At 41.8% G+C, this 19,832-nt stretch overlaps 1 protein-coding gene across 1 annotated transcript; it reads right to left on the bottom strand.

Moving 5' to 3' along the window:
* Window positions 1–713: 713 nt before the first annotated feature.
* UCHL1 (ubiquitin C-terminal hydrolase L1) lies at window positions 714–12,698 on the bottom strand. Its single transcript, XM_004419007.2, has 9 exons — window positions 12,621–12,698; window positions 12,493–12,504; window positions 11,882–12,010; window positions 8,741–8,891; window positions 5,989–6,074; window positions 5,863–5,910; window positions 4,949–5,015; window positions 3,983–4,041; window positions 714–1,147 (listed from the first exon to the last, which is right to left on the bottom strand). Exons 1-9 carry the CDS (start codon window positions 12,651–12,653, stop codon window positions 1,061–1,063), a joined length of 672 nt encoding a protein of 223 aa, XP_004419064.1. The 5' UTR covers window positions 12,654–12,698; the 3' UTR covers window positions 714–1,060.
* Between the last annotated feature and the right edge of the window lie 7,134 nt (window positions 12,699–19,832).

Here is a 19,832-nt window from a genome sequence, read left to right as displayed (position 1 = left end):
CCGCGTCCCACATACAGCAACTAGAAGCATGTGCAGATATGATATACAACTATCTACTGGGGCTTTGGGGGAAAAAAAAAGGAGGAGGACTGGCAATAGATGTTAGCTCAGAGCCGGTCTTCCTCAGCAAAAAGAGGAGGATTAGCACGGATGTTAGCTCAGGGCTGATCTTCCTCACAAAAAAAAAAAAAAAATGAGTAAAGTTTGAGAAACCGTCATGACCAAGAGGAGCCTAAGGAGACATGATGACTAAATATTATGTGGTATCTTGGATGGGATCCTGGAAAAGAAAAAGGACATTAGTAAAAACTTAAGGGATCCAAATAAACTATGAACTTAATAGTAATATCAATATTTGTTCATTAATTATAACAAATGTTTCATACTAATGTAAGATGTTAGTAGGGGAAATGGATGAGGAGTGTATGGGAACTCTGTAATATCTTCTCAATTTTCTGTAAATCTGAAATTGTTCTGGAAAATAAAGTCTACTTAAAATTTTTTAAAAATTCTACAGGTACACATAGTAATATAAATGTATAGAAAAAAGTCTAGAGACACACTGAACCAATAATATTGTTATGGTAATTTTCTAACCTGTGCCATATGAGTTGCTTATATGGAAGACATAAATGGATAGCATTATAAAAATAATTTCAGACTTATAGCGGGGAAAGTAAAAGAAAAAAGAAAAACCAGTTTAGGCTTATCTCTTATGAGCAGAAAAGTTTTATTCCTTTTAAGGACAAACAATTAAACCACATCCAAGGCCTTAACTTACAGACACAAACCAAAGTAGCCATTTAGAGCATTAGATATTGAGGTACAAGACATACACTGGGGGAAATGCTTCGCCACCTGAAGCTTACACCAAACTTGGCTCGATCGACAGCTGAGCTCTGCTAGTGCTTGGGTGTGGCTGAGGGTAAGAGCAGGTCTGCAGAACCGAAGGAGGACAGCCGTATTCTACAAGTACGGAAGCATCTTAGACTGCATTGGTCGGGATATGTTTCACGTTGAAGGGAAGAGGGGAAAAATGCCAAGTCCCTCCCATAGGGCATTAGGCTGCCTTGCAGAGCGCCACAGCAGAGAAGCGGACTTCGCCTTGCTCACGCTCAGTGAATTCTCTGCAGACCTTGGCGGCATCCTGAAAGGAGGGATGTCATTAATATGCAAACAGCAACAGCTCAAAATGAAAGTTTCAAAGGGAAAGCACCAGGAAGATCTATTAATGCTCCAAGTTCACCTTGACCAACTTTAAACCTCCCATTAAACTTGAAAACCAGGGCTGGCTTAGGGCAAGAGAAAAAAAATCAGGTGATGGAAGAGACAGGGACCCGCATCAGAGATCTGACTTCAGAAGCTCTGACTCCTTTATTACTTTCACTGAATGCTCTGCGCTTCTCCCACCTTGTGCCTGGTTTTCACAGGAAAACTACACTGCTGTTAGTGCTCGTTTCCTCAAATCGAAACAAGATACAAAAGTGATCTCTCTCCCACAAGGGAGAATAAAAGAAAAGTTCTCCTAACTCAGAAATTCCCAGAGTAGAAACAAATTTCTTCGAAGTAAACATTTTAGAAAACAGCCTTCAAGTTTAGATACCTGGTATTCCAGGTACAAACAAGCGAAGGATTCTTAGATATTTATGGTGGAGTGACACGTGTTACTAACGCTGAGACCTAGATTACAAAGATTGGTAACGGAAAAATCAATCCCAACATTAGTTTATTTACCAAATTCTAGGGTTTAAATGCCTTGGGATCATAAATATCAATCACTCTGTTCAATCTGTAATAAGTCCAGTGGAAAGATAGCTCCACAAACAGCATTAGATATAAGACCTTTACAAGGATAGGGAATACTCTACGACACAGAACAGTCATGGAACATCAGCTCCCAAGGTCTAGAAACCCCACCTCCATAATGAGTTTGGCCCTTAAAGCGTCAACCATATCCGAGTTTCGTTCCTGCTTTAGAACCACTTGCAGAAACTCAAGGAGATCTAGATTGACATCTACCTTTTATTCTCTATCAGAATTTTTCATATATTGTTATTCCAGACCTCCCTTCCTCAAATTGACTTTCCTGTAGGACCCACAGTGTTGATTAATATTAAGGGTGTGTCTCTAAAGAGGACAGCCATCCTCCACAGACAATGAACAGTGACCTAATTCATTCAAGTTTAGGATATTTGTGTTAAGTTTATGTACTTTCTCACCAGCTTAACAATAATTTAGTGTATAGTTTAGACACCCTACAACATCTTTAACTGTACAGAATGAGCCTTACTGAGAAGAATTTTCACTAATTAAGATATTGGTTTATATTCATTTAATTTTAAATGCGATTCTAATTAGAGAAGTTTTTATATTTTTTTTAAACATAAGTTTTACTGTCCCCACACCTCATAAATTCTACTCAAGTAACAGTTTTAGTATCCTACATGGGGCACATTTTATGGTATTAGTGTTAGATATGAGTTAGTACATATAGAGCTTTATGTACACTCAGAGCTTTATTAGAAGGACCAGTCTTTCCTCGAAATGGGTCATGACCAGAAATTCTGCCTCTGTTCTTATTCTCTCCTATAAGTAAACTCTGACTCTCTCATGCAACCCCACCCCCGCTCCTGCTTCTCTAGGTCTATTTCTATCCCATATTACTACTCCCATATACCCCTTGTATATCCAAGAACTAGCTCTAACTGATCTCAGGTGTATATGACAGCAAACTAGAGAAAGAGACCCTCCCTCCTCCAGTGGCATAATTTGGCCCACTAGCACCTTCAGGTCATCAGGCCTATTACAGAGAAAGGTAGTACTGTACAGCGGCTAAGATGGTCTCAGTTTGAACCCCGGTTCTACTATTTTATCACTGACCTTGCGCATCACTTAACCTCTGCACCTCAGTTTCCTCATCTGTAAAATGTGAATAACAACACCTAACTCACAGCCTCATTAAAAGGATTCTCTAAAAGATATCAGTCACTTAGAACAGCATCTAGCACATGGGTCAGCAAACTGCAGCCTGTGGGCCAAATCCAGCATGCGGTCTGTTTCTGTGAATGAAGTCTGAGTGGCACACAGCCACACCCATTCATGTAGATATCGCCTACGGGCTGCTGTGGAGCTGTAACAGCAGAATCAAATACTTGCAACAGAGCCATATGCCACACAAAGCCTGAAATATTTTCTACCCGGCTCTTTACAGAAAAAGTTTGCCAACCCCTGGTCTGCAAAGCGCAAGCACTCAAAAAAGATTAGCTGTTGTTACTACAAATGAAGTAGTTCTGTTATAACTTGACAGCATTTTTTATTTTACCGCAATTAAGCAACTTTCCTTTATAACAGTAAATTGATCCAATTCTAGAGACTCGTTTTTAGGGTGAGAGGCCTAGGCTAGTCAACTCTTATACAGAATTAAGAGATTCCTGTAGTCCCTTGTCCCAGGATGGTTACGCCGTAATCCTGCATCTTAACACTCTTGTCAGACATGTTTTGAATCTGCTTCTCTCAACCTCTAAGAGTGGACCATGTGGGAAGGAAAAACTCCTGAAGTCAACGGCCTGACCAGAATGCAAGGTACACCACCTACAAGCCTGACCCAAATCCAGCAGCCTGAGGGATGAGGAGAGGCTCAGGTTGCTGTTCCTCCAGCCGTTAGCTATGATGTAACCTGACAAGGGGACAATGGTCACCTTAATCCCACAAGGAAGTAAAGCAATGGCTTTCAGGCTAGTTCCAACCATGGGCTAAAGACAGCACCCGATACAGATTAGTCAGGGCTACTCCAAAGGATCCTGTTTAAAACCATTTGCTATAAAATAAGGTAGACAGAATTACTAAAATGATCTTTAAGCCCTAAAGACTGCTTTTAACCCAGATGATTGGTGCTGGCAAGTACTGAAAAGGTGCCGGCACTTTAGAATAGACAATGTGGCCAAAGAAACAAGGGCCCTGGTGAAGAGATTCGAAAGATTACCTGCAGCAGCAGGTCCTCTGAACTGGTGCCATGGTTCACCGGAAAAGGCATTCGTCCATCTGTAACACAGAAGCCAGGCATGTCAATCTTCTCTGCACACGTTCTGGCTGCTGTGCTTGCCCAGCCTAAAGGGAAGTTCTAGATCCTTCCAAATACCACAGCCACACCCACTCCCACAAAGGAAGCCTGGTTATGAAGCAACAAGCTGAAAATGAGGGTCAAGTGTTCCTAGATATCTATCCCAGGCAATTCTCATCTACAATCAACAAGACCACGTAAGCCCAATCTAGCTACCCTAAGAGGCTTATGCCCAACTCTCAGGAAGGAGCACAGAGCAAAAGTCAGACGCAGTCTCTGAGGTACAGGAAAGGTGGAGGCAAGAAGGGGTCCTTCAGATTTCATTTGCCCCTCAACGCTGCTGATTGGCCCTAAGTCGCCTTTGCCCTTGTTTGCCCATAGGTAGTGTCTTGAGACAACATGGCTGCTAGCCTTTCTCCGATAAAAAGGGGATGAGTCTTACAAGACAATTTGTCTTGTTGCCACACACCAGTTAACAGAAATTACCCCAACATATCCAAATTCTTTTTACACAAACAAGTTCATATTGAAGCATTGATCTTTTTCCAAAAGTAATCCTTGTCTGAAAAGGATGATGCTAGGGACCCAACACTGGTAATGCTGTAGTGGAAGGTAAGAAGAGAAAATCTGAACATGTACGCCTTGAACTGGCGCTGATCTATTCTCTTTACCAGTTTGTGACTAAAGCATTCATTCAGCAGGTCAGTTGCCTGAAGGGAGTGCTCTGGATGAAGGGTTAAGTGCCCCCATGAGAATACCCTGTTGTTCTGGCTTCATAAACAAAGATATACTAAGCGCCATAAAGTTACCTACCAATACTGTAAGAGGAATTAAGTATGAAAGAATGCATGAAACTATATTAGATTCCAAAAATGTAGTGAAACATACCAAGTTCGTAAAGGTGGCCATCCACGTTGTTAAACAGAATAAAATGAAAGTTCACTTTGTCATCTACCTGAAGAGAGTCAAGAAATATTTTTGAAAATGAGTACTTTTTTATTGTACTATATATACTGCATTTTAAAATTTTTCTTCCTCAGGTTGAGCTATAATTGACATATTGCATAACTTTAAGGTGCCCAACATGTTGATTTGACACATATATTTTGCAACGATTATTTTATAAGCAGAACTTAACTTGTTAAAAATGAATTCTCTCATTATTTAAGTGTAATATGCTTGAACTGGAATTGCTTATATATTAAATTATTAGAGCTAATATTTATGTATTTCCTATATACTAGGCCCTGTTCTAAGCCCATTAAGGTAGAAACACTGTAACTGTCAGAATTCTATGACTTGTTTTTACTGAGGAGGAAATTAAGGCTCAGGGAGGATAAACATCTCACCTGAGGTCACGACTAGAAAGTGGCAGAGCCAGTTATAGTTATAAAGGCACCGTCACTGACTTAAATCTCAGTAACAGTTGACTTGAAGGCTCTGTTCAGATTAATGGTATAGTTAAGCCTTCCGGAAATTTTCAGTCCTTGCTGGTGTATCTTACTCTCTCCAACAGTCTGCGAGAGGACCATGTGAAATGCTCAATTACTAGGGGGAGGGTTATTCACTCTATCAGACTCATTTGGATCTAAACAAAATACTATCAGTTTGAATTTACTCAAGACTATGTGGACCGCCAATTAGATTTCTGAAGAGCATTATTCTGGCAGAATTTTCTGGTGTTAACCGGCCATGGGTGGAAACACTTGCTGTGTTCCAGTAAAGAGGTTCTTGCACATTTATTTCAGGAGAAACACAGGTGGCACCTGTGTAGTCTGGCTCTGATTTGTATTTGCATTTACCCGACATTGGCCTTCCTGTGCCACGGCGTCATGGGCTGCCTGAATGGCCTGCAGAAGAGAGAGAAGAATTAGCACAAACCCCCCCAGAGCTCTTCAAAAGTGATGTTCTGGAAGTTCTCTTCCTACCTCATTCTTTTCAAAGCATTTTGCTCTGTCTTCAGGGGATAACTTCTCCGTTTCAGAAAGAAACTGTTTCAGGACTGAGCCATCCTCTTAAAAAGAAATGCACATATTAGTACAGATAAAGAAACGCGAATGGGTGCACATTTATCGCTGAGTTAAGCTGTTGCACAGCCAGTCGTGTTTAGCAACCTGAAATCTTTACTATGGCCTCCAGGATGTGGATGAGCTGTCCCCTCTTCCTCAGCCTCTTTTTCCAACCGCTCCCTTCTCAATGCATTCAAGCCAGAGAACTCGCCGTTACTCCAGTGTGTCAAGCCTTTTCTTCTATCTCCTCCCTGCCACCCTGGGCCCTTTCACCTCCCATCTCACACTCATTTCTCAAATCTCTTATCACCTTTGTTACAGCACTTACCCATTTGTAACAAGTATTTGTGAGATTTTTAGCACCATAAAGGCAGGAACTGTCTTGCCTATTGCTCTTATCTACGGCACCTAGCAATGCACTATTAATTTTCATTGCATACATGATGCAACAATAACATTCTAATCTAGTAACAGTTCTCAAACCAAGATTTTTTTTGTGAAATTTTTGTTGTACATTATTGTCAGTCACTATATAAATGCATCCCTTCACCCCTTGTGCCCACCCCTCACCCCTCTTGCCCCTGGTAACCACCGAACAGTTCTGTCTGTCAAACCAAGATTTTTTATATCAGGATAGAAAATGCCATCTTCTAATATAGTTGTCCAGATAGACATTAGCCTCAAGATCTTAAATAGAAATATAAAGAGCCTAATAATCTGGCCCAGAGACAAATGATCAGCTAACAGTTGGTATAAGCGCTTTGTCATTGCTCAGTGTGCGTAAGTCCAGGAGACATTGAATACATAGCTAGAGCAAGAGCAACTTATATTTCAAAAGACCTCAATTTGAACTTTCAGCTCTAAACTTAAATAACGAATTTGCTAAATGGGGACCATTCAAAATTTGGAAGTGACAGGAATCCTCTTAACTTTATGAGGAGGGCTGTGGCTCAGATTAAGTCTTTGGCACATCGTAACCATGGTTATAAGAGAGTTACAGTATCTCTGCTGACCTCAGGAACACAGTATTCTAAATAAAGTGAAACTTACTGCAGAAGAAACAGAAAGGATCAAGTTACAACTTTTTATTATGGCTCAGTCAATACTTAAAAAAGCAACTTTTAGAAGATCTGGATCTTCATGGCCAGTTTTTTTTTTTTTTTTTTTTTTGTGAGGAGATCAGCCCTGTGCTAACATCTGCCAACCCTCCTCCTTTTTTGCTGAGGAAGACTGGCCCTGGGCTAACATCTGTGTCCATCTTCCTCCACTTTATACGGGACGCTGCCACAGCATGGCTTGCCAAGCAGTGTGTCAGTGCGCACCCAGGATCCGAACCAGCGAACCCCGGGCTGCTGCAGCGGAGCGCGTGCACTTAACCGCTTGCACCACCAGGCCAGCCCCCAGACAAGCCAATTTGTGTGTGTGTGTGTGTGAGGAAGATTGGCCCTGAGCTAACATCTGTTGCCAATCTTCCTCTTCTTGCTGAGGAAGACTGGCTCTGAGCTAACATCTGTGCCCATCTTCCTCTATTTTTTTGTATGTGGGACACCACCACAGCATGGCTTGATGGAAGTGCATCAGTCCACGCCTGGGATTTGAACCTGCAAACCCCAAATTGCCAAAGCAGAGTGCGCGAACTTAACCACTGAGCCACTGTGCCGGCCCCAAGCCAATTTTCTTTAATTTCCAAAGTATACCAGGAGTAGAGTTTTGGCTGCATTTTCCTTATTTAAGAAAAAAAAAAAAAAAAAGTATTTGACCTGCTACAAGCAACGTGCAAACTACTAGTTGAAGTTATTCAATTATTAGCCATCCCCACCTGTCGTCTAAATCAGGGCGTGGCAAACTACTGCCACCTATTTTTGTAAATAAAGTTTTATTGGAACACAGCTACATTCATTGGTTTACACCCTGTCTACGGCCACTCTTGCACTACAAGGGCAGAGACCATATGGCCCTCAAAGCCTTAAAAATTTACTCTCTGACCTTTCAAGAAAGTTTGCTGACCCTTGGCCTATATCATACATAATGCCATGTATTTTAACATATTTTAGTGCTGTCAATTGTGCTTATGACAAGCTTAAGGGCTGAGACTCATTTCTCCTATATCCTCCACAGCACCCATTGGAGGTGAGCTAAAACCCCTGACCTGACTTTGTTCACAGCTGGATCTTTCAAGGTTTCAACCGGCTGCTATGCCTCCCTGCAGAAACTCCCACGCTATCCATGTCCAGCTACTCTAGGCTGTTTTGGTTCTCCTGTTGCTTATGAGATGCAGAACCATCAAAGACAAGTCCTAATTGTTGATATTTTATGGCTTAACATCATCTCTAATTCTTCAGAATTGTTGAGAATTGAACAGGAGCATGTGAGAATCACAACAATTTGCTGTCTGCAAATGGAAGGGCCTATGCAGAGAGGCAGCACAAAACTGCATCTCATTCACTCTTCCCTTCCAGTGGAAGAAGCCAAACCATGCTTCTTGGAGGATCAGCATCCTTCCCTCAAAAGAGAGAAACAATAAGAATTCACCCACCGATTATATCTGGATAGGTTTCAGGTTTCAAAAAAAATTAAGGCAATGATTTTGCTGAATAGGGGTTTTGGAATGAAGAGTTATGGTTAGCTAGAGGTCAGCTAGAGGATGACTGGCCTCAAAACCCACACCTACCAAACTCCAGTTTGTCCTGGTTATTGGCCACTGCGTGGATAAGCCCAATGGTTCCACAGGAGTTTCCAATAGTCTGCTTCATGAAGTACACCTTAGGACTGACTTCTTGTCCTTTCAGTTCTTCAATCTGTTTTTTCCTGAAGTTCTCATGCTGTGAATGTAAGAAACATTTTCATATCTCAAAATGAAAACGCAAAGAACTAACAGATGGCAGCACAGTGAGTTCTACCACCTAAACAGAAACACTGTGGGATGTGTGACCAGGAGCCTTGGTTCCAGATGCTGGCCAGCGCCCAGAGAGTGGCCGTCTGCCTCCCACACCCACACCAGCTCGTGGGGTTCTGAGAGGTTCTGAGACTCCACCCGGATGCTGCAGTGCAGTAACGGCCTTGGATATTGCCCAAGGCTTTGTCTAGACACCACTGCAACCTTTTAGCTTGAAATGGATGGTCTCCTGAAGTCAGAAAAACAGACAAGTTCATTATTTTCTTCCTTTAACACCAACAACTGTACTTCACATAGGCATTCCAATCAAGCTTTGGTCAATTTAACACCCAACAAGAACACCAGCCAGTTTATATCTCACTATTCTTTAAAGTTCTGTTTCTATTCCGTACAAGTATACTTCTTTTCAAAAACAAAAACAAGCCTCAACTGTTGAACAATTTAAATAAATTATTCCCTCACCCTTTTTAGGAAGGAAAGACAACTGGTCTAGGGTGTTGGGCTGTGATTTCACAAAATTTTTTTTTTTTTTTTTTTGCTAAGGAAGATTAGCCCTGAGCTAACATCTGTGCCCATCTTCCTCTATTTTGTATGTGGGATGCCACCACAGCACAGCTTGACAAGCAGTGTACAGGTCCACACCTGGGATGTGAACACACAAACCCTGGGCCGCCGAAACAGAGCACACACACTTAACCGCTATGGTTAAGTTTTGTGGGGGCCAGTCCCCACAAAAACTTCTCATCCTACAAGAGGAACATGTGACACTTGTTTGTCCTTGCCAACTATTCAATCTGAGGCCAGATCAGTAATTTGCTGGGGAGGGGAGCTCAGCAATTTGCAGTAAATGAACGAGAGTAGAGACAGTTTTCCTCAAAGCATCCATAGCTCTTTGTACAGTAAGTTGGTGGGCTTATACCTTAAAGGTATGACTTCTCAGTTAAAAACAGGGTGCTAACGCTACAGAAACACTAATTGCCCATAACCAGTATAATTTGAACAGAACACCAGAAGTATATTTCCAATTCTAGTAGCCTTGCATCACTGTATGTGGAACTGAAGTTTAAGCCTTGTCTGTGGTACCATCAGAGGAATAAGATCTCTTGTCTGACAATCAACTGAAACTCCAACTAGTAGAAAGTTCTAACATCATATATCTACCAGATCCTCGAATTGAGCTGACTGTTAAGGATTTTCACTTTTCTAGGTTAATTAAATTTTTTAAAACAGGATAGCACCATTCTTCAGGGTTGTTTGAGCTCTTATTTGGCAACACTTCTGTAAATATTTCATTATCACTTAAACTGGTCCATTTAGGATTTCATAATATTCTCTTAGGCAAAATTAGATGCTTTCTAAATTAACATTAGCTTATTTGGAAGTCAACCCACAAACCTCAACTTCTCTTTGAATTTGCTTCAGTGTTTAGCCCAGTAGGTGTTTTGTGTTACAGAACAGGTGCTCAATAAATCTGAAAGAACGAACAGGAACTAAAGGACCAAGTATTGAGCTCTTTCAAACATAAAACATTCAGCCCAGAATGATCTCTAAAAAGATCTGCTTGATCCAGCAAATGGAGACCAGTGGGCTCTTGAAAAACAAAACATGCTGCACCACTGCCTCCCAGAGGCCTTGCCTCTGAGTGCTGCTCAAAACCTCCGAGTCATCATGGTTCCTCTAACAAGAAAGCTCTGTGAGAGGCTCAAATGAGAGAGGAGACTGCATTTGATTTGGTCAACAGGGAAGCTAATTTGACTTGCAATTATTTGGCAGCTCCATTTTAAGTTAAGACTTTGGCAATAAAAGAACGAGTCAGTGAGATTATTCTAATAGCTTTAATAAGTGATTTTAACCCATAATACTTAGCCCATTTACTAGCAAGAACGCCTAGGAACTTCCTATAGGGCTTAATTTATGCTGAGGACGCTTCTAGAATATCTAGCCTTAGGATGGTGCTTCAGTCAAGCTCACTCTGTATTTGGAATGATGCCCCAAATGCTAATACTCCAAGTTTTGCTAAAGCAAATTTCAACCACTCCCAAATCAGGGGTTAAGTGATAGCAACAGGAGATAGATAACATCATGCTAATTAGTGGGATTCCATACATCGCAAGACATCAATTATCCCAGCTACCTTTTTATATCTGATGCTCAGTCTTTAACGTACATATATATCCATGCACACTTGAGAAAAACCATCTAAAGAGAAATGAATAGGTGTTTCTAAGACTGCTCTAATGCCCACCTATTTCATTTAGCTACAAGGTCAGAGAGGAAAGAAGAGAAGGGTGGAAGGAGGTTCCCACACAGGAACCATACACAAATGATTAAGCTTTTTAAAAAGGCACACTGGAGAGGCTAAAAACCAAGTGTGCATGTTGTAGGGAGCGGAGGGTTGGGAAGAATCCGGAGTCCACAGGAGACCCAGGCAGTGGATGTGGGAAACTAAAGAACCTATCGTTTTCCTGTGGTTTTGGCAAGCTCGTCCCCCTCCATTTTATAGCAAGGTGGGAATCTGAGAACCAAACAATAAACTGACAGGTCACAGCCCTTAAAGGAAAACAACCAGCCATTCCTTGGAATTGAAGGCTCGGAAAAGCCTAGGTTCAAGCGAACTCATGAGTAGGATGAATTCTTTCCCTGGATAACTGGGATGATGGAACCGAGATGCTGCTTCTCTTCCAAATTTAAGGCAATGCTGGATGGATGCGCGATGAGGCAATAAGCGCGATTACAAGAGCCCCAATGAGTAGGTACCACGAAAATGCGGGCTCCTCCCTCAATCCCCCAAGGGAGGGGGGCAGTTTTGCCAGATCTGTGGGACCAGACCAGGAGGGAGGAGAGCTGGGAGCCTACACTGTCCTCGATGCCTCTCTCCGGGTTAGGATCAGTCCGCACCCCGGGCCCCCGCCCTACCTGGGCCGTGAAGGGAAACAGCAGCAGCAACGCGCAGGCAGGCGCTGGCACCGAGCCGAGAGTCTCCTCCTCCAGTCCCAGCACGTCCACGAAGCGCCACTGGCCGGCGACCCCCAGCCGGGCCAGCACCTGCGAAGAAGAGACAAGGAGACCAGGCGCGCGGAGACAAGCAAGTCGCGGCACCTGCCGGTGGGCGGGGCCGGCTCGGTCCCCTCCGTGCTCCCACCCGAGCCTGGGAGGAGTCCCTACCCCGCCCCCCACCCCTGCCGGCGCAATGACACAGCACAAAGCGCGGCCCACACGTGGCTCCCGCGAAGCCCGGGCACCCGACTCCGCGCAGCCCGCGCCACGCCCTTGGGAGCTCGGCCCTGCGCTCGCATCTGGGCGCAGCCTCTTCCTCCTCCATGCCACCCCCGACCGGTTTCGCAGAGTCACCCCCGGCCCCCGATGCAGGGGCACGAGGGAGGGCGCCCGGCTCGCGCCCCAGCCGGGCCGCCTCTGGAGCGCGCAGGGCGCTGCTCAGGTCCCTGGGAAACAGCCAGAGCCGGTGGGCGCCTCCGCCTCGGCGCTCCCGGGCGAGGGGAACAGAGGCAGCGCGAGACGCCACTCACTTTGTTCAGCATCTGAAAGGCAAATAAAAGAAAAAATGCTAAAATAGAACCAGTCAGCGATACGGCTACCTGGCGAGGGCTGACCCTCAGCCCGGCGCTCCCCGGACAACGGTGCACCTGCCGCTCACCTCGGGGTTAATCTCCATCGGTTTGAGCTGCATCTTGGCGAACAGCGAGAAAGACCACAACCTAGAGGAGAGGAAAAACGGCAAGCGGAGCCGCCCAGGCTGCCTCTATAAAGCGCCGGCCTGACGCACTGTGGGTGCCTGCGCAGGGGGAGCAGAGGCAAAACCAAGCGAGGGGGAAACGGTCAGCCGCAGCCAAACGGGCACGAATCCCCCCATGTGCAGCGCGGAGTGGTACGGTCAGGCCCCCGAACCTTGCAGTCTCACTTGCTGGTGAGATAATCTCGTGGTTGTGGAGAAGGGTTTTGTTGGTGGGTGTTCCTTGAATGTATGGAGCAGTCCTTTTGATGGAGTCTAATTTTTTGCGCAGGTCCTGGGTACCCACCATTTCTACCATCCCAATTACCTGAAACGTCAGGGTTTCTGAAACGTTGAGAAAAAGCTTCCACTCAACAGGTATATATTTAATCTGAATATAAATGTCTCCCAAATCTCGCAGCAGTGTGCATTTGACCTTAGACAATTCATCCTCCATGTTAAATCAAACCAGTACTGAGGTTCGTTTTTAATTGACTGCCTAGAAAAAACAGTGTGGAATATAGCAGATATTGCATTAGTAATGCTGATGTAATGTGACTCCAGGGAAGAATTGGTTGGTCATGGGGAAGCTGTAGAAACCTGGGGGATGTGACCGTAATACAACACAGAGAAGGCAGGCGGTGGAGACTTTAGGAAACAGATCCAGGGAAAAGACAGGTATCACTTCGGATGAGAAGACTTAAAAGGAAAAGCATTTCTAAAAGAATGGGAGGCTTTGAAAAATAAAATTCTGAGTTCACAATAAAATACATACAGTGAAGAAGGGAATAGCCACTAAAGAAACCACCATTCTCTGATGATCTCAGGTGGAGTTTGTTTTTCCTACTGGCATATTCCAAAGATGGAGAGAAAAAGTATATGCGGAAGAATGAATAAAAGCTGTAAGAATAGTGCCAGGAAAGCTAAACCTTAGAAGAAGTGGGGCTTGCAGAAATACTAGGGAGCAAGGAAGGTTGGGTATTTTAAAAAATATGTTCAGAACAGAATAATGAAAGATATGTGAACGAATAGATATGTGAAAGATAGTGAAAGAATAGACCTACTGTTTCCGGAGTCCGAGGTTAGTAGATGACAGAGAGAAGGGAAGAAATCTACGTTGTTTGAGTTATTACCTGGATCAGGATCAGATCTTTTGCATGTTATCTGATTTAATCCTTAGAGTATCCAATGAAGAAACTCTTATTAGTGCAATTTTACAGATCAGATTCCGAGGCTTAAAGAGGTTAACTTGCTTGTGATCACAAAAGTAAAACAGATGTAAACCCTGGTAAATTGGGCTGTAGGAGCCCATTCTCTATCCAAGTTTCCACTACATTCCACTTCTATTTTCTTCCCACTTTTACCATCAGAAAAATGACCTTCACATAGAAAATGAGAGAGCAAAAAACATTAGTAAGAAGAATTTAATGGATGAATTTTATATGTAAATTATGCCTCAAAAAATTATGCCTTTAAAAAAAGATGATGCCTTGAAAGTCAAGGCAGGTGAATAGGTCATACAAAAACACCTGGCTATGTTGAATGAGTTCTTGCCTTTAGGCAGAGACAAATTACATCCCAATTTACTTCATTTATTCAACAAATACTGATGAAGCACCTACTACGTGCTGAGCACTGAGCTTGGAATTGGGAGCTACAAAGGTGAACACAGTAAATAAATATGGAAACTTCCTTCATGGAGCTTTATCAGTAATAAGAGTGGTGTGAAAGGGAGTAGAGCTCAGGAGCACCTAAGCTAGTGCAGGGATCAGGAATGCTTCCCCGAGGAAGTGACATTTAGATAAGGACTGGTGGACAGGTAGAAGTTAGCAGGTAACAGTTATTACCTATTTTGGTAATAGTAAAAGTGGTCATGAAAACACTATGAGAAATCTTTGTTAAAAGCATTCGTTCATTCACTCAACAAATATATATATTGAGGGCCTACTATGTGCCAGGAAGCATCAGAGCAATGAATAAAACAACTCCCTGCTTACAAGGAGATGCCAGAGACTAGACATGAACAAACCTTATCCTGATCTTTAAAAAAAGCGGGGTAGCGGAGGGATGTATTGCTGAAACTGCAGGTGAAGAGATTTGATGTCAGTCATTAGCCAAATTCTAGAACTCATAGTTTGTGAACTCTTAGAAAAAACAGAATGGTTGCATTTAGAACAAGTTATGCCAGCCAGCACTTATCTCCTTTTCTTGTGGGGTTACTAGCTAGATGAACAGGCAGAACACTTATTGTATTCTTCATGCTGCCTGGGTTGGCATCCATTAATATTACAGTTGAGATGGTTTTACAGCTTATTGAAGTTATACTACCTTAAAGAAAAAAGGTGCTGCTGAATGGAGTAATCTCAATCCACAGCTACCTGGCAATGGTTTTAACCCCGTCTTGTGCAGTTTTATTAGAACAGAGAGACAGAGAGTGCGTGCATGCAAGCAAGAATAAGCAATCTAAATGGCAGGATTATGAGACTTAGAAAAATTAGTTAAAAATAAAATGATGAAATTCAATAGAGATTTTGGTGATGGTTGTACACTCCTATGAATATACCAAAAAACTTTAAATGGGTGAATGTATCTCAATAAAGCTGTTAGAAATTCAATATGGATATGTGTGAAGCTCTGCACATCAATTATCGTAGTACACTTGATCTTTATATTCACTTTCTTCTTGATTTCATGGTTACAAAAGTATATAATAATATGGAAAAATATCAAGTGAAAAATAAGTTACAACATTTTGATTATACCCATTTAAAAATGAATCACAAAGAAAAATCAGAAGGAAAACCATTTTAAAAAATCAATTAAACAAGCAAGGTAAACATGGAGTAGATCTGTTATAGGTGGAGAAACAAAATGAATGAATGAATAAATTGTCCTTTGTAAGTAAAGATGCCATTTCTGGCTCACCAACAGTACAATTTTCTTAAATCATAAGTCTTATTTTTCTAGCAATAATGATGATTTGAGATGGACCCTTTAAGAACTACATTCTTATGATTCTGAGAACTAATGTCCTTGGCAGATCAGTTCTACAGTGTTATGGGAGTTAATCCTGACGGCTCAGCCCCAAGTTTAGTCCTCTAGCACTTCCAGTGGTTTTGTAAGCACCTAATTCCCTGTATTAAATCCCTTTCTACTTAAAATACCTGGAGTGGTTTGGGACTCCTGTGTTGGTAACACTGCGTGCATACCAATAGTGGTACATGAGATGATTTTAGGTGAATCACAAATGTGTAATAGTTGTTTGTTTTAATGCACATCATAAAAGCTGTAAGTTCTTGTACATGTATATAATTAGAGCAGCAAGTTTGTGATTTCACAGATGCTAAATCTTTGGGCAAGTCTAACATATGCTAAGTAAATAGTATCATTAGTCTGTAAGAACATTGCAAAAATCATAGGAGTCACTCACAAATCTCAAAGATACGAAAACTCTGCTCTCATGACAAAAGACTTACTAATTGAAGGGATATACAGTGTATTTATGAAGGCAGGATACTCAAGCACTGAAGCAATGCTCCCCAAATATTTTGAGGAGTGAGTATTTCTGCCTAAAGTCAGAAGTTACTCAAGGAGGGAGATGAGGAAGGAAAGAGTCCTAGCTTTTTTGTTATACAAAGGACATCGTATCCGTTGTCCTCACTGAATCCTCATACTAATCCTCTGATATCCATATTTCTACATTGATTTTGTAGATAAGTAAACTGAGGCCTCAGAGAAGCTGTTTAACTTGCTAAAGTTCACACAGCTACTAAGTGTCTGAGTCCAGGTTTCAACCCAACATCATCTGATTTCAAAACTTTTGCATGTTCAACTCTCCTGCCTGCTTCCGTCTAAGGCCCAGCCCTACAGCCTTACTCATTGCCACCAGAAATAAGCGTTAAGCTCAGCCACTGAGAAGGAAGAACTTAGATGATTTCCACAATGTCCAGGGCCAGAGCAGGTCACCCAACTCTCTGATAAGCATGGCTCACTTTGAGATCTGAGTCTGGTTTGAATTTATAATTAGCACATTAATTATTGACACAGCACTCCCTCAACATTTTTTAAACTTACATGGCAATTCTTTTGTCAGTAAATAATTCGGACATCCAGATATTTTAAAGTTAAAAATAACACAGTAGGGGACCGGCCTGGTGGTGCAAGCGGTTAAGTGCGCGCGCTCTGCTGCAGTGGCCTGGGGTTTGCCAGTTCGGATCCCGGGTGCGCACCAGCACACCGCTTGTTAAACCATGCTGTGGCGGTGTCCCGTATAAAGTAGAGGAAGATGGGCACGGATGTTAGCCCAGGGCCAGTCTTCCTCAGCAAAAAAGAGGAGGATTGGCATCGGATGTTAGCTCAGGGCTGGTATTCCTCACAGAAAAAAGAAAAAAAAAACACAATAAAAATGATATATAATGCAAAGAAATTATTGTACTTAGTTCCAATGGTAAAGTCAATTTTCCTCCTGTTTCCTAAAAACAGTTCATTAACTGGTTAGTCAGAAGTATATCTGAAGAATGAAGATAAATGTGAAGGAGGAGAATGCATGTTCTCATTGAATTATACCTTACTTCATATAGTCAAATATTCACTCAACAAATATATGTATTTTTTTATTGAGGTAACATTGATTTATAACATTACATAAATTTCAGGTGTACATCATTATATTTCAATTTCTGTATAGATTACATCATGTTCACCACCCAAAGACTAATTACAATCCATCACCATACACATGCGCCCCTTACCCCTTTCACCCTCCTCCCTCCCCCCTTCCCCTCTGGTAACCACCAATCTAATCTCTGTATGTATGTGTTTGTTGTTGTTTTTATCTTCTGTTTATGAGTGAGATCATACAGTATTTGACTTTCTCCCTCTGACTTATTTTGTTTAGCATAATACCCCCAAGGTCCATCCATGTTTTCACAAGTGGCAAGATTTCATATTTTTTCTATAGCTGAGTAGTATTGCATTGTATATATATACCACATCTTCTTCATCCATTCATCCTTTGATGGACACTTAGGTTGTTTCCAAGTCTTGGCTATTGTGAATAATGCTGCAATGAACATAGGGGTGCATGTATCTTTACACATTCTTGTTTTCATGTTCTTTGGATAAAAACCCAGCAGTTGAATAGCTGGATTGTATGGTAATTCTATTCTTAATTTTTTGAGGAATCTTCATACTGTTTTCCATAGTGGCTGCACCCATTTACATTTCCACGAGCAGTGTATGAGGGTTCCCTTTTATCCACATCCTCTCCAACACTTGTTATTTCTTGTCTTACAAATATTTTTTGAGTACCCACTATGCGCCAGACGCTATACTAGGCTTCCTTGGGTTGGGGGTAGTGTTAGCAGATGACCGAATTAAGGCATAGACCATGTTCCCCAGCTTTTTAAATGTCATCAATTTTTAAGATAAATCATCAATTTAAGAGCTGTATTTGCAGTGTAGGGGCAGTGCGTCAAATGTATTCATCAATTGTAAGGCATTTCTCTTTCCAAAAATGTTTAAACATAAAAAACATGTGCATCTTAGAAACAAGGAAACACTAGTTCTTTTTTTATCAAGCTCTTCACCATCAATCTGTGTTCAGGAGAGTTAGCAGCATTCACTGTCCACATCAGAAGATAAATGCTGTATGTTTCTGAGGTGGAGAGAAAGGGCTGAGGACAGAGGGGAAACATGACACACCTGGTAGTAGATAATGAGAGGGGCACTCAGTACAAGTGAAATACAGATGCCGCCCTATTGCCCCTCAGTTACTAATCTTGTCGAGCTCTAAAACTGGAAATCAGAGGCATTGGGGGGCCTCGATCCGCCACCAATGTGTGAACATAGGCAGGTTAATCAACCTCTTTGCATCCCAGTTTATTCGACAAAATGAGGGTTACATGAACCCTAAGATTTCTCCCAATACTAGCATACCAAGGACCTTGAGGCAGAAAATCATATAAAAGTTTGGGTTAAGTCTACTTTCATCTCTAATTCCTTAATTTTAGCCATTAAGACTTTTTAATGTCACTAGAATATAACAAACAAGACTTAGTTAAAATTGTTTCCTGAAGTGTTTTTCAGAGCTATTTGTTACATATTTCCTTTCATCAAGAAATTAGTATATGAGAAATATGATAAGCAGAAAAAATTTAAATCTATAAATATACAGGAAGAAATGTTTTAGCGAGAACACTGCTGAGTTCTAAGACCTAACCAAGCATTTTTTCAGAATCCTTAGAGTGAAGAAATCAATATATAGATGTCTAGTGTCTTGGTCTTACCTGGACATTTAGCTTCAATGGCCTAAGAATATGAAGCAATAAAAAAAAAGAGAGAGAGAACATTTGAATAAGTTAAATTGAAAAAGAAAACACCAAACCCTCAACATGTAAATCCACCACCCCAAGAGATTTACAATTTCATTTTCCCATATATTCCTTTCAGTACTTGACCATTTGTACAGCAAACTCTCAAACCAAAATTTTGGTTCCCAATCAAAATTTATTCTCTTCTTCCTTCCTAACCTGGCTGTCAGCTGTTGCAGTGCCAACTACACACTGCTTTCTCAGACCCCAGATCAAATCTATTTTCTCTTCCTGGGGGGAGAGAAGGAAGAGGAGGAGGAAAGTTGTCCTTGGAGGTATGCTTTGCCTCTTATGAGACCAGCAGTATTTCAAATAGTGTGTCCTATGCAGTATATTAGTAGACCTTCAGTGGAAGAGGCCATCAGAGCACTAGCTCAGCCATGATGCCAGAAGCAGATATTCTGTTTGTTTCTTTTTATCATCTATCAAACTTTCACCAGCTGCTCTTGCTCCTTGAAAACTGCCCTTGTGAAAAGTGACCAGAACTGAGCCTCACGCCTTTCTCAGTAAGGGGACTCTGATCACTTAAGGAGAGTGGGAAGCACATTGTATCTCAAGAAGGAAAATAAAAAGAAATCCACATTGTATCTCAAAAAGGACAAATTAAAGAAACACATTGTATCTCTAAAAGGAAAAATAAAAAGAAGTCCATGCTTAGTTATGAGCAGTGTGAAACCGCAGAACACCAAGAACAAAGACAGATTTTAGAATCAGCCGTAAAGAAAGCATAAATGAAAATGACATCAGTCTTAATGGCAACCAAGAA

This window comes from Ceratotherium simum, chromosome 8, assembly GCF_057802395.1.
Source record: "Ceratotherium simum simum isolate JZ-2026a chromosome 8, ASM5780239v1, whole genome shotgun sequence".
Taxonomy (NCBI): Eukaryota; Metazoa; Chordata; class Mammalia; order Perissodactyla; family Rhinocerotidae; genus Ceratotherium; species Ceratotherium simum.
Note: the sequence above shows the minus strand (reverse complement) of the source record. Positions and strands in the feature narration are given on the sequence as shown.

Bases quoted from the DNA above. Each gene is read 5' to 3' on its own strand.
- UCHL1 (XM_004419007.2), bottom strand. From the start codon at position 12,653: ATGCAGCTCAAACCGATGGAGATTAACCCCGAG. The intron at 5,911-5,988 runs GTAGGAAGAGAA...TCTCTTCTGCAG, and splicing joins AATGCTTTGAAAAGAATGAG to GCCATTCAGGCAGCCCATGA. The intron at 1,148-3,982 runs GTAATCTTTCGA...CCCTCCTTTCAG, and splicing joins CAGAGGACCTGCTGCTGCAG to GATGCCGCCAAGGTCTGCAG.